This window comes from Micropterus salmoides, unplaced genomic scaffold (assembly GCF_014851395.1).
Source record: "Micropterus salmoides isolate LMB-PRFRI ecotype aquatic unplaced genomic scaffold, ASM1485139v1 Ms_hic_scaffold_17, whole genome shotgun sequence".
Taxonomy (NCBI): Eukaryota; Metazoa; Chordata; class Actinopteri; order Centrarchiformes; family Centrarchidae; genus Micropterus; species Micropterus salmoides.
In genome coordinates this window covers 15340657-15354405 of record NW_024040817.1, presented here as the reverse complement: position 1 = coordinate 15354405, position 13749 = coordinate 15340657, and the positions used below count along the sequence as shown (strand labels likewise).

Sequence of the window (13749 nt, the reverse complement as noted above, 5' to 3'; positions counted from 1 at the left end):
CCTGGAACTGGATGAGTTGTAATACAAAAATATATAAGGCCCATGCCACATTGTTCTACATGATTTTTATTATATCATTATTCCTTTAGAGTAGCAGCCATCTTCACAGTTGCCCACTGTATTTTTATAAGGTCTGGATGGAGATGGCTGTTGTCATTCGGAAGATGATGCAGACGAGGTTATAAGCGTACTTGACTTTGATGATTGCTTCGATTTAGTTGAGGCAAAGGCACGCAGGGTCAGTCCGTAGACTAAATTTTGTTGTTCACTGGCAATATGCATATGCTGAAGAGGGTTGTTTTCTCCCTCACAGGTCAGCTTTCATCCTATGTCAGCGAGATGCATGTACATAAATAAATTATGGCCAAGCCTGTGTTTGGAGCCTACTTCACACACTGAGCTTCACCCGCTGCAGTAGTCCTGAACCAGGTGGAGCGCAGGTAGCTTCAGTTGCTGTTCCTATGTTTTTCAGGGATATTTGGCTATTTTTGATTGCTACCAGGAATGTGTAAAGCACAGGAGTTAGCCATCTTGCATCTGGGTGTTGACTAACACAGTGTTGATGGCAGTCTCATAGACACATGACATTGGAGGCTGTGAGCTTCCCTCCTGGGTTCCTCTGCCTGGCTGCATTTTAATGTCACTTAAGTATTTTTAGCAGCGTGTCTCACAGGCATCGAACTAACCACAGAAAACCACTTTGTTGCTGATTTAATGATACCTTTTGTAAATAATACTCATAAGCAGTATATTAAACATCACATGTACTTTGTGATAAAGCTCTTTAAACAGACTCGTGCATTCAGCTTGCTTTTTCCTGAGGCTCAAAAGTTGTGATCTTCTGAGAAGATCATTGACTTTTCTTACGTCACCAGTTCACAAATGCTGTGTTAGATGTTGAACTGTGATTGGGTGGTTTTGTTCCTCACTTATCTTGCATCACAAAAGGCTGTCATATGTTTTTCATAATGTATTAAAACAGTTTTAAAAGAAGTTTCCTCGTGTATTTATTTTTGCATTTTTAGGTGCAAACATTGCTGTGATGAATCCTAGTTAAGGCCTGAAGTAGGGATGCACTGACTTTTTCAGTCCCCAAACCGATACCAGTACCTGGGAGCTGAGTACTGATCCGATACCAGTGTAAAATGAATAAGCTGTATTCCTATTGTGAGGAATCGTGTTCTTTGGCATGATGCCTTTGGAGGTGCTTGATTAAGTTGCTTGTAGTATATGTTGCAGTGCTACCATCGCTAGGGTTGGGTATTGGGAACCAGTTCCAAGTTGGAGCATTATCTAATTTCCAAGAACCATGGATTTGTTAAGACACGTGCGTTTTGATTCTGCTTATCGGTTCCCAACTTTTTTTCTCATTTCAGCCATGCCCCCAATTGAACTGCAGTGGGTATTTTACAGTCAATAAAAGTTGCACTTATCTGCCAGGACCTGCTACACGAACCTAACCTCACATCATTTGTTACGCAGTACATCAACAAAGCGTGCCAAAGGAGAGGTCTTCTGTTTACATTCCTGGACCATGGTGGATCGCAGCAAACACTCAAAAGCTTAGCTTAGCTTCACTAACAAAGATAATGACGCAGCAAAATGTACCTCCTGCAGTAAGGATATTTTGTGCAAGGGAGGGGGCACCTCCAACATGACAGCTTGATTAGATAATAACTGATAAGTACAATTGGAATGAATAAAATTTAAACGCTAACCGCCACCCCTCAAAACATTAGCTTTGCAGATATTCTTAGTAGCTATAAAACTTGTTTGCATAGCAAGCATGAAATACCTCGAAACTGGTGACTCCTTGTTTTTAGGTCCCTTCATGTTAGCAAAATGTTCAGATCTACCGGCACTGTGTATTTGAACTATACAGATCGGCCCCATAGTCGCCAATCCAGCTATTTAAGTCGATATCAGGCTGATATCATTATTGGATGAGACAGAGTGGGTGACATGGCTAAAATATTATTTATGGTAATTTTACTTATCATATTGAAATGATAAATGGTCTTGTAAATCAATTGATAAACTGTTGGCTATGAAAACAGTTTTTTTAGCTCCGCTCCTTCCAGTAACCACCAGACTGTAATTATAGCTTACAGCTGGGTAAAAACACAGTTTACAGGATGTTGCTGTTGTTGTTGATGCTGTTAGTCAGCTCCTGTTAGACATGAATTTAAAAAAAGCCTGTGTAAAAATATGCCTGTGTAAATGTTTTCAGACAGCAGATGGTGACACACCTACGTAGTCTCTGTTTTCCCAGATGGTGATACAGTTACGCAGTCTCCAGCACTCCATATGCTCAGCCAATGCTCTGTTCTGCCCAGCCAAATAGGGCAGCATGCTAAGATAAGCAGCTCAACGAAAAGCCGAGGTTCCCGAGACTTTTCCAAAACGCAGGTTGATTTTTGCTGGCAGGTCCACTGCATATCGCACTTCAGCGCTAGTGTGTTATCCTGATTGAGTCAGAATTGAAGGGTAGGCGCTCTGTCTTTGCAGTCACCAGATTCTCCATCCTGGAAGACTGTCTTTCACTCTTTCACTTTCAATCTTTCTGTGTGCCCTGGTATTTAATGGGTGAAGCTCTTCTTGAAACACTGATAGCTTGGTATATTTAGATGAGGGGTGTGTTTGTGTGTGTGTTTGTGGAGGTGTAGAGGCACAGATCAGAAGCCCTTTGAGCTTTTAAGCTGTGTGTTGTAGGTGGGGGACGTGACCACTACGCCCACTCTCAGCTCTGTGGTGTCAGCCTCTAACTCTTTGTACAGCATCACCAAACCAGACTAGTCAGAAAGGGCTTACTTTTATGCTGAGTTTGCTGCTACAGGAGTGGGGGGTTGCCAGTGCATAAAATATGTGTTGCATTTCTTAGTTAGCTGCTACCAATTAGCTTTTCACCATCTGCACTTACTCTGCTGTGAAGAGTAGTAGTAGCCATAGTAATGTTATACAAACAGAGACTTTTTATTTATTTTCTGTGGTATAAAACACAAAACACAGCATTTTACAAACTATTATACTGCAGCCTAAGCTTATTTACAAACTTTATGGCTGACTAAATCAGTGGTTCTTAAACCTTTTCTGCCACACCCCCCTTTAGAAGCCAAAAAAAGTTCATGTTTTAGACTGTGACAGTGGTGATGAGTATTTCGCTTTCTATGAAGCACCTTGGAAGCCTAGTGGTGTACTAACTGCACAGGTTTGAGTGTACAGGAAGCTTGTGCCCAACTAGTCAAACAGTATGACTGTTTGTGTATGTCAACGCATGAATCATATTCATGCAACTTTAGGTCCGCTCAACATCCACGACCCCCCTGAAGTGGCTTTATGCTTTAGCTGACATTTGGGTGATATGTCCATATATACCTTGAAATGATATTAATGTGTCTGCTGTCAGAGATTTTGCAGTACCATTTAAACTGTACTGTAACTTTTTAATATTTCCATGCATGTTAGGAAGTTATGAGCACTTTTTCAAATCAGTGAGCAGTTGTGTTTTATGCAATATTTGATTTTAGTATAAGTTTCTTGATTTGTCAGGGGATTAATCACTGGATAAGACAGACATTCCTGTTTGCTTTTTGAATTTTTATCTCAACTCAGGAGCTATATCACATGGTGTTCAATTGATTTTTTCATTGACTATATCAGAGTGAAGGGTCAGTGTCTAAAGCAGGACTCATTATTGCCCACTTCTACTGACAGTTTGATAGACACTTTATGTAGGGTTAGGATTTCTGTCATGGGCATTTCCAGGACAGGTGAGCAGGCATTAGCAGGGTATTCCTGGCAACAGTCTGTATCTTCGGCAATCCATGGATCACCTGTGGTGAGACACCTGTATCCGCTGCTGTCTGCCCTGCTCAGCTGGGTCACCGGTTGCTTATACATAATATAAACCAGTAGTACTACATGTCGAGGCTGTGGAATTAGTAGCATCATTTCTCTGGTGATAATTAATGTAAAATATGGGGATTTGCTGCTTGCAGTCATTAAGAGTTTCTTTTGAATGACAAAAGACGGTTAAGTTTGCATTTTAAAGTTTTAGTTTCTCTACAGAGAGACAATTTATGTAAGTGATTAAGACAGGCCAATCGGCACGATGCTGTTGTGAACATTAACGAGGACTTTTATGAAGTTCATTCCCAAATGTTGAAGTGCACAAGCACTCCAGCTTATTAAATTGATCTGAAACAGAGTGATTCTTGTACCCACACAAAGTTATTTCTGTCATGAATTCATGAATATTAACAATTTAAAACACTTCTCAGGAAAGAAGAGCTGAACAAAGCAACGCATAACATTTTGAAAATGGTGAAGATAACAAAAATGTCATCGGCTGTTTAGACTGATCATTGACATAGTTTAAAGATGTAATCCCTTTAGTCAGGATTAGCACCTGGCATAGCAAGAGGCATGTGTCTGGTCATATGGATATAGGGAGGGAGGACTCACTCGGAGCAGGGAAAGACGCCTTTTTGTGGCACACAATGTTTCGCTTCAGTTTTACCAAACTGTTAAGATTCAGAGTAAGCTCATATGCTAGTTTTATGTTCTTTGTTAGAGGTATAAACTCTGTTCTAGGCAGACTAAGTAAGTTTTGAATTGGGCTAAAGCAGGTGATTCTTGACCTTATGTCTGAGCATTAAGGTCAGATGAAGAAAGATCTGAATGGAAGCTACGGCTAGAAATGTAGACTAGAATAACACTTAAAAGGATGTTTGCTGAAGTGTTATTTTTTTTCACTTCCAAGGACTGCCATTAAATTGTTGTGTAATTGTTATCTTTAACACTGCCTGTTTCCCTCTTCCCCCTCCAGTTGGCTGAGTACCGGCAGAGAAAAGCTCACGCGGACTCCCAGAAGAAACAGAAAAAGAAGAAGAAAAAGAAGCCAGAGGAGGACTCGGAGGAAAGGGTGGAGGTCGAGCCGGATCGGTCTGTGGGAGGAGAGGAGGACTCAGGCGGAGGACGAGATGGATCACAAGAAGGAAACAAAGAACCACCCACCACAGAATTTACCTTCGCCAGGACGCTGCGGAGCGGAGAGACTGTCAAACATGACCAGACCTACACCATAGAGGTAGACGTTAAGCCTACTCATAACAATGTTTTACTATCAGTAGTGGTGGAATACCAGTCTGTTCAATTCTATTGAAGTGAGACACTGCAGGTGAATAGGGGAAAAAATTTAACTAATAGATATCACCATGAAACTTTCCTAGTTGATTACTTACATTATGACAATATTTTTTTGTATTACAGGTTTAATGAAATATTATGTTTAAATATGCAAATGAGGCAGTATCTAATGAAATATCCACTAATTTGCATCTATTTCAAGAACAAAAATCTGAACACTGGATTAAGTCAGGTTCAAAATGTATTGTTTTATTTTGTTGACACATTATACTCATTATGTTTTAACAGAGGGGGTTTTGGATCTCTTTTTATTTCATAAATCAAGAAATAAAACAGTTTTTTTGTTTTGTTTTTGATAAAAGTTTAGTGTTGTTTTTGATAAAATGTTATATAATTTAGGCTATGAGTGATATATGAGCATACCCCTCTGTAGAAACCTTCAGAATATAGTCAGGAATCCAACTGGAAAGTTTGGTGTATGTAAGTGCTACTGAAGTGGAGATTTTAGGAGGGAAAAATTATTTTTCAGAAAATAGCCTCTAAAGATAAGTATTGTACAATCTACACATTTTTTTTGGGATCAGCATTTTTATTAGAATAAGGGTGGTGGGGTGGGGGGATGGTACAGACATTTCCAAGAACAAGGACTTATATTACAACAGTGGTAGAATGAAAATACCTTACATCACAAGAGCATAACAATTATATTACAGTGAAGAAATTCAGCAGGTGTACAATGGAGCCCTTCAGTTATTGACTCTTTTCCAAAAAATAAGATTAGATGAAAAGTTTTTCCAGGCTTCTACAGTTGCTGGCCGAGCCTTGTTGAGTCATGCATAAGTATGTTTCAGATTGATAATGGCTGTGGACCCAGAACGATTTCATGCATACATTGGGGGAAAACCAGCGCACAATAATTGTTTTATTTGCAGAAGTAAACCCAGTGAATATCATTTTATACTGAATTTGCTTCAAAGTGACATCAGAGCCATCATTAAGGAGGCAAAAAGCAGGATTAGGAACATAAGCGATATCAAGTATATCTGACAGAATAAAGTTTACATGGTACCAAAACCGAGAAATAACAGGACAGGTCCAGAACATGTGTAGAAATGTTCCAGGTGCAGTACTGTGGCATATGTAACAATCATATGTAGCCTATAGTCTCATCTGAAATCTCTTATAGGGTATAGTGTATGCTCTGTGAAGGGTTTTAAAGTGAATTAGTTGGAGTGCCAAATTCTTAGAAGTCACACTAAGATTGGACCCCACTCTGTTCCAATCTAGAGTTATATTAAATCTTCCCAGCTTTTTGCTTTGAATTCAATTAGTTTATTATATATCATGGACACAGAGGATTTGCCCAGTAGTGGTACAACCCATGGTAACATGGGGTGTGAGGGGAGGGGAGAATTCCAGTGAACCCCAAATGCTTTTAGGGCTGCTCTTAGTTGAAAGTATACAAAATAGGAGGACTCAGGGAGAGAGAACTGTGTACTTAAATCTTGGATGGAACGAAGACCATGCTTTGACATACATGTCCCCAAACTCATTAATTCACGGGGATGACGAAGAAGGCTGGGTGAACGTTCGGCTGCCACATCATAGAATCAGGTTATGCCATAATGGAGTGTTCTGACAGTATTTCAGTGGGCCTCCCATCCAACGTTCAGCTTGCTTCCACACTTGTAAAGAGTTTACAATGACGGGCCCAAACTTCTTCACTATTTTAGTATTTATACTAGAGAACAGAATATATTGCAGTCTATGTGACATCATTTTAGTAGATTCAATCCCTTTCCATGCAGTTGTGGACCCTGTGTCAACCCAGGAGCTGCGCTGATTCGAAACGACCAATAATAGAGTTCAAAGTTTGGTACAGCCAGACCACCCAACAGTTTGGTTCGTTGCAGTGTGGTCAGGCGAATTCTGGGCCGATTCTCACCCCAGATGAAATTGGAAACCTTAGAGTGGATATCTTTGAAATAACTTGGAGAGATTCCAATTCTACCTTGAAGAGATGTCTTTAGGTTCCTCTATCTGTGAATATCTGACTTTATCTTGTTTAGTACAGTATTGAAGTTGTCACTGCTTATTTCATATATGTTTTTATGAATTGTAACGCCCTGATACACAAAAGTGTTTCTAACCTGAATATGTGAGGTGATAAAACCCTGTACATGTATTTTATTCAGTGGCATCGTCCATTTTATTTTATAATCCAACAGATCGCTAAATTTATCAAATTCTTCAATTATCAGGCGAATAGAGGTGTCAATGTGATCAAGAAACAAAATATCATCAGCATATAATGATATGATATGATTATGACCACCAATTTTCATGGGTGAAGCTCTAGATTGCCTAATGGCTTGTGCAATAGGTTTGAGGGACAGACAGAACAAAAGTGGTGAAAGTGGACATCCGTGTCTCGTTCCACGCTGCAGCGGAAAAGAGGGAGAGATTATGCAACCTGTTAGAACACTTCCAAAAGGTGAATGGTATAATGCTTGACCATTGTACCAAAATTACGTCCAAATCCAAAACGTTGCAGCACTGCCCACATATATTTCCACTTTAGCCTATCAAAGGCTTTTTCTGCGTCAAGTGAGAATGCGCCACATGGATTCGGGTGAGTGACTGCAGCATCTATGTGTAGTAATCTTCACATGTTATCAGATGCAAAGTGCCCCTTATTAAATCCTATTTGATCCTCATTGACTAACACATGTATGACTTTTTCCAGGCGTAGAGAAAGCGCTTTAGCATATATCGTAAGATTGCTCGTAATTAGGGATATTGGCCTAAAACTGGAGCACTCTGGGGGATCCCTTCCCTTTTTTAAAAGGTTTTGCTTTTTTTTGGTCTCTATCAAAAGTCGCATTCTCAATTGCAAATTGAAAAGAATTAAGCATAAGTGTACTGACCACATCCCACAATTCCAGATATAGCTGAGATGGGAGGCCATCCAAGCCAGGTGATTTGATTTTTTTATTTAGACATTTCAGAGCTTTTGCAGTTCCTCCAACTCTAATGGGGCCTCCAGGCCACCTTGGTCTGTCTGTGAGATACAGGGTAGCTCCAAATTATCAAGAAAACTCAATTCTATTCATTTTCATTGAAACTCAATATTTACAGATCCAATATTAAATCAGATCCAACAACACTATATAACATCTCGAACACATTAAAACTGATAACTGAGTAACAGCATGTCTGAACAGACACAATTACACACACAGAGAGAGCTTTCCAACAGTACAGGGATCATACGGTGCAGACAGCGGCAGGTGATATCCCGGCAGAAAGCTAACTTTTAGAAGAAATCTACAGACACACAGAGACAAGCTGTAGTGAAAAAAAACTACTAAATGTGTATTTCCAAAATCTCAAAATTGACCAGTGCAAACAAAAACAATGTTTTTGCCTGCCGTGTCTCGCCTTAATGCATAAGGAAGACTTGGACCATATCTTGGAGTTACTGGATGAACTTACAAATTAGGCTTCTGGTGCACTAAAACCATAGACTGTGAGAAAGCAGTGGACGTAGTTACTGTGACGTCACACCTTGGATTGTTGACTGCCGTTTTGAAGCCTCGAGTTTGGCAGTTTGGTTGCCGCCATGATGATTTTTTGCACCATGACCATACTTTGATAAGACGATGGTGCTAGCAAGCTTGATTAGCTCGGTGCATCTGTGATTGATCTTAATTGTGATTTTAACCCGGATGCAAATGATGCAAAAATGTACTTACCGGAAAAAGTGAACAGCCGGCTCAACAGCGCTGGTTAAATTTACACAGTGCAGCCTCTGATTGCCATGGTAGCAACTTGTCAATCACAAGGTAGTCTACCCTAAATCACACTCTGCTTTATAGTCGCTGCTTTATTTTCCTCTAAATGGGAACATAATTTACTAAATGAACATCATTCTGTATCGAAGAAGGCTTGAAACTAACAACTAAAAACATAAACTCATTAAATCAGATGAGAAGTAGGGTCATTTAACCATTATTTCTAATGGAACCAGGTTTCTTTTTGCAACCACAGGAGTCGCCCCCTGCTGGCCGTTAAAAAGAATGCAGGTTTAAGTTACTTCCACGTTGGCTTCAGTCGTGAGAGCAGAGCTGGAGGTTGCTGCTTGACTGAAACTTGTATCAGAGGAAAAATGTAGTATAGTTTATAAACTATATAAAAATATTTTTGTCCATCCCACAGTCAAAAACCCAGAAATTATAGTATATAGAGAAATTTACCAGCATGAATGGTTGTTTCAGTGAAACGATCTACCTGCTAATTTCCCTCCAATTTGCATCGTGATTAGAACACATCTGTTGCATCTGCTTGCATCTTAACATGCAAGATTTAAAGCAAAAGTATTTGTTTGTTGGGCCACAGAGAGAACAAATGAGTGATCTGATCTCAATTACTCATACAGTAACCAAGGTCTAAAAGAAATGTTGTAACAATAACACAGTTTCACATAGTATGCCAGTTTACAGAATACATTTTTAGATGTATAAACTTCACTAACTTCTAATGCTACTTCTAATTGCACTAAATATATAACGTTTATTAGTCCATCTGTCAGTAATTGTAGTAAGGGTTTGGACATATTTGAAACCTTTTTAGATATTAGCATTCCTAAGAAAAGTGTTTCTTCTGGCTCTGATGCTGCACTCTGGTTTTATTAATGCACAGACTGTCTGCTCCTCCTGTACCCAGAAAGACTTTTAATGTTAAGTGCTGCAGGTTCATTTTATGGCTTTAGTTTGTATTATTAACATATACTTATAAGAGATGTATTCATAGTCGTAGATCTGTGTGAAAATGATCACTGTCCTCTCCAGAGTTTTGTTTCTGTTGTCTCCCCGCAGCTTAATGAGCCCGCTGTAGCTGCTATGACAACCACTCCCACGGGGAGCACAGAGCAGCGATGCAGGATTTTCAGCAGGAAAGAATAAAGTTATTTGTTGCCTTTTTTTTTCCTTCAGAATTTTCAAATTCATAGTTTATTAAACGAGAAGTTTGTTTATATTACATTGTTGAGTCACACAGTTTAACTAAAACATGTATTAAAACACAAATCTAGAAAATGTCAGAATGACATTTGTCAACAAGCAAGCAAACACTTACAACATACATGAATACCTTGGTTTAAATGGAGCTGTTCATTCAGAGGAAAGCCTATTTTCTCTATAAATGGTGCAGAATTACAGAGTTTTAACAGGAAGCTTCTTAGAAAATTGTCAGGATATTGTGGATTCTCACAATTACACCAAAATGCACTTTGACAAAAAATCTAATTACTGAGACCCTTACTTCTTGTAAACAGGAAATGTGTCTTTGACTTTGCATCCTGAGAGTCTGGACTTTAAGATCTTTTTGGAGAATCCTTTATGACTTTATGCTATAATGTTGGAAGAGAGTGAGAGGATGTTATTGATGACGTTTTCCATGACTGATTTTTTTTACATTCACAAATCCTAATGTAACTCTTTACTAACCCTGCTTCTTGTAATATAAAAAGGATAGTTGCTATTTAGTGTGCAAGCTTTGCAAACATACATGACCTTTAAACCTGCAATGAATTCCAATATTTTAAGATAAATGGAAAAGTTAGAGCCTCGCTAGTCTCAATAATGATTCTGATAATTAAATGTTCATATTATTGCATTATCCTGCAGAAAATCTAAATCTAAAACTGTTTAAAAACACACACAGTTCTGAGGGCCCTTGCACATTTGTTCTCGTCATTCAAGCCCTCTCAGTCTCTTTTCATCGGCCCTGTGCAGCCACTCTTTCCCTGAACCCACTGTACATTCGATGCGGTACATGCCCACAAAACTACCGGTTGCCATGGAAACAGACAATTGCCTTTAAACAGGTCGAGATGTGTCGGTCTGTGTGACCAATTCCTGTGGCCTTGCAACACTTGTTTTAGCAGACCTCAAGGTTGACTGAATCAATGTGTGAATGTTTTCGTTGCATGGCGAGTTTTTCACCTTGGTAGCGACCCTCGTCCTCTTCTTTTACAAAAGGCTTTGGGATGAACTGTATCTCTCTGCTGCGTAGATGGGAGCTGTTATGTATCACTAACAAATGAAACTCTTGAATGTTGAGAGATTTAGTCATACAGCATGCAATGTGTTAATTATCTATGTAGATAAATAATTCAACCCTTTAGAGTTGAAGGGTTTATTCTCCCCTATGTTTTTTATATTTTGTTCACAGCAATTTGTGTTGTTATCACAGACTTACTGGTCCCGGGGTTTGTTTCTCTTCAGGGATCTTGTAGTGATGCTGCAAGGGGTTGCTGTGGAAACAAAACAGCGTCAAAGTTTTCCATTCTCCAGTCTTTCTTCTGAAAGGGATTGTAATTGCAAAATAATACAAGTGTGTTGACTCATTGTTGCCTCTCAGACATCAGCAGCCGCAAGGATGCATCATTTGCATTGTAACAAAATATTCACACGTCCTCCTAGCTGTGCTACTAGAAGTGTTCAAAATGCTGCAGCTGAGATCTTGACAAAAAAAATTTATTTGATCATGTAACTGCCATTCTGGCTGCTCTTCACAGGCTACCAGTGTGTGCTAGAACTGAATTTAAGGTTCTCCTCTTAGCAAATAAGGTTTTGCATGGACGTGCACCACCTTATTTATCTAAGCTAACTGTCCCACATACATACAAAGTGTAGCTTGAAGTGATGAAGTGTAGTCTTAACCAATTTTATAATAAACACTCAACACATCATAACAAATGAATAGCTGTAATGCCTCCTCTAATCTTTCATTCCATCTTACAGAGCTACCACTTTCCTACTTTCTCTTGTTCAGTGAGAAACGTGAGCTCAAGTTTGTCCTAGGATTGGAGATCTTCTGGTTTTGAACTGCCCGTGGGAGAAATGTACATGTAAAAATCTGTACATTCTTGATTAAAAGCCATATGAAATTTCTTTTCCCTTTTGTTTCCTCAATTCATGTGTGTTTCCGAAACGTCTCTGGTGAATCTCGCGGACTCGACTTGCAAGCATCGGAATGCACAGATTTGATTGGATGAGCAGCGTCACATGAGACGATTAGAGCACATGCGATTGGTCTGTGAGTTTCTTGGTCCGCTAAACCAGTACAGTAAATGCTAGAAAAGCGCGGGTTAAAATAGAAATGCTCCGTCACGAGGTAGTAATTCTCTATAATAAATCGGCTGTAGGTCGGCGGTCCAGAGAGGATAGCAGCTGGGTCCGGATCCGGATCCGGACCGCGGTCCGCCTATTTGTGACCTCCGGACTATTCACTCCATTTCTGCCTAACCTAGAACTCAGTTGGGTCCATCACCCTTTCAAAAAGAAATCTCTTTAGCACTGATTTAGGCCTAGTACAACAAAGTGTTTGTTTTAATTAATGTAGTTGATTGCTGTGTGTCCTATGTATTCTTTTTATTGTAAAGTGTTTTGAGACTATGTTTCATGGGGAGTTACTCTTTAAAATTGACCTATTATGCTTTTCCGTATTTTCTGTCAAATCTATAATTTTACATTTGTCGGCTGTTAATGTTAAACATGGCCAAAGCTTCAAATTTTTAGGTAAATTTAAAAGAAATACCTGTGAGCCAAAACCTCAGATTTCCCGCTGTTCTTAACACTCCGGTTTCAACTGTTTTTTTCTACTCTAGTGTCCGCATGACATCATACTGAGCCGGTTTTCCATATATGGTCAGTTCGTCTGTCTATACCACTCAGCTCAGGACGACACCAGTCTTTTGAAGTTGTTCAATATGTCTCCAATAAAATGCTTTTTCGGTTGTGAAGGAAAATTAAGCTTGTTTGGTTTTCCTAAAGAAGAAAGCGGCAATGAAGATCGGATATGGTTTCTTTTTTTGGGCTAACAACAGCCTGCTAAACTGAGGGCCTGCACGAAGGGCCAGTATATGATAGACATTGAATCTTGCAAAGCTACCATACAGGAGTCACAGAACTACAATATAGGGAAATGCAGTATAATTAAAAATGTTTGACTGAGTGATGTTACTTTGCCAATATTCTTCTTTGTGCGTCTTGCTGTTAACAGTTTGAGGTGGCTCATTTCTCTCCTGGTCTGGGCCCCATTCACTTTAAATTTTTGACCCAGGAATTAACCCAGAAATAGATTTCAATAACGGCCGTCATTACTCTATGGGAGTGAGAAAGTAGATGTGTGACAGAAGTAGGTTAGGCCCATATTTGAATGCTGAGTGCCTATTGAAATAGGACATAAGGCAGGCATTGTTTCAAATTGTTCTGATTGAATGTTTTATTATGTGCATATATAATTATAATGAGGATAGTCTTTGTAATGTTAGGACCCTCTTTCATTTCACTGTAAAAGACAGCAAATCTATTACACCTATTCGACTGTTTATATATTTGACTAACATGATGTGTCTCATCATGTACATGTGAACTTGTTGTGATTGAAATGACCTATTTTATGTTGCTCATATATCCTGGTGGTTTTCTAGGCACAATATTGATTCTTTAATTGTGTCTATTGCAGCCCGAGAGTGAAGTGTCCACTACAGCTGAAGATTGTTCCTCTGAGGTGAGATGACCTTTCTGAAAATAT

General features: G+C 39.2%; 1 protein-coding gene across 4 annotated transcripts in view; it reads left to right on the top strand.

Annotated features, from left to right (window-relative positions):
- Positions 1-13749, top strand: part of akap9 (A kinase (PRKA) anchor protein 9) — a 73028-nt gene that overhangs the window by 7666 nt on the left and 51613 nt on the right. For all 4 annotated transcript variants that reach the window (XM_038725397.1, XM_038725396.1, XM_038725398.1 and 1 more), the window contains exons 2-3: positions 4829-5089; positions 13681-13725. In XM_038725397.1, the coding sequence (XP_038581325.1) occupies positions 4829-5089; positions 13681-13725 (306 nt within the window). The remainder of the gene's footprint in view (positions 1-4828; positions 5090-13680; positions 13726-13749) is intronic.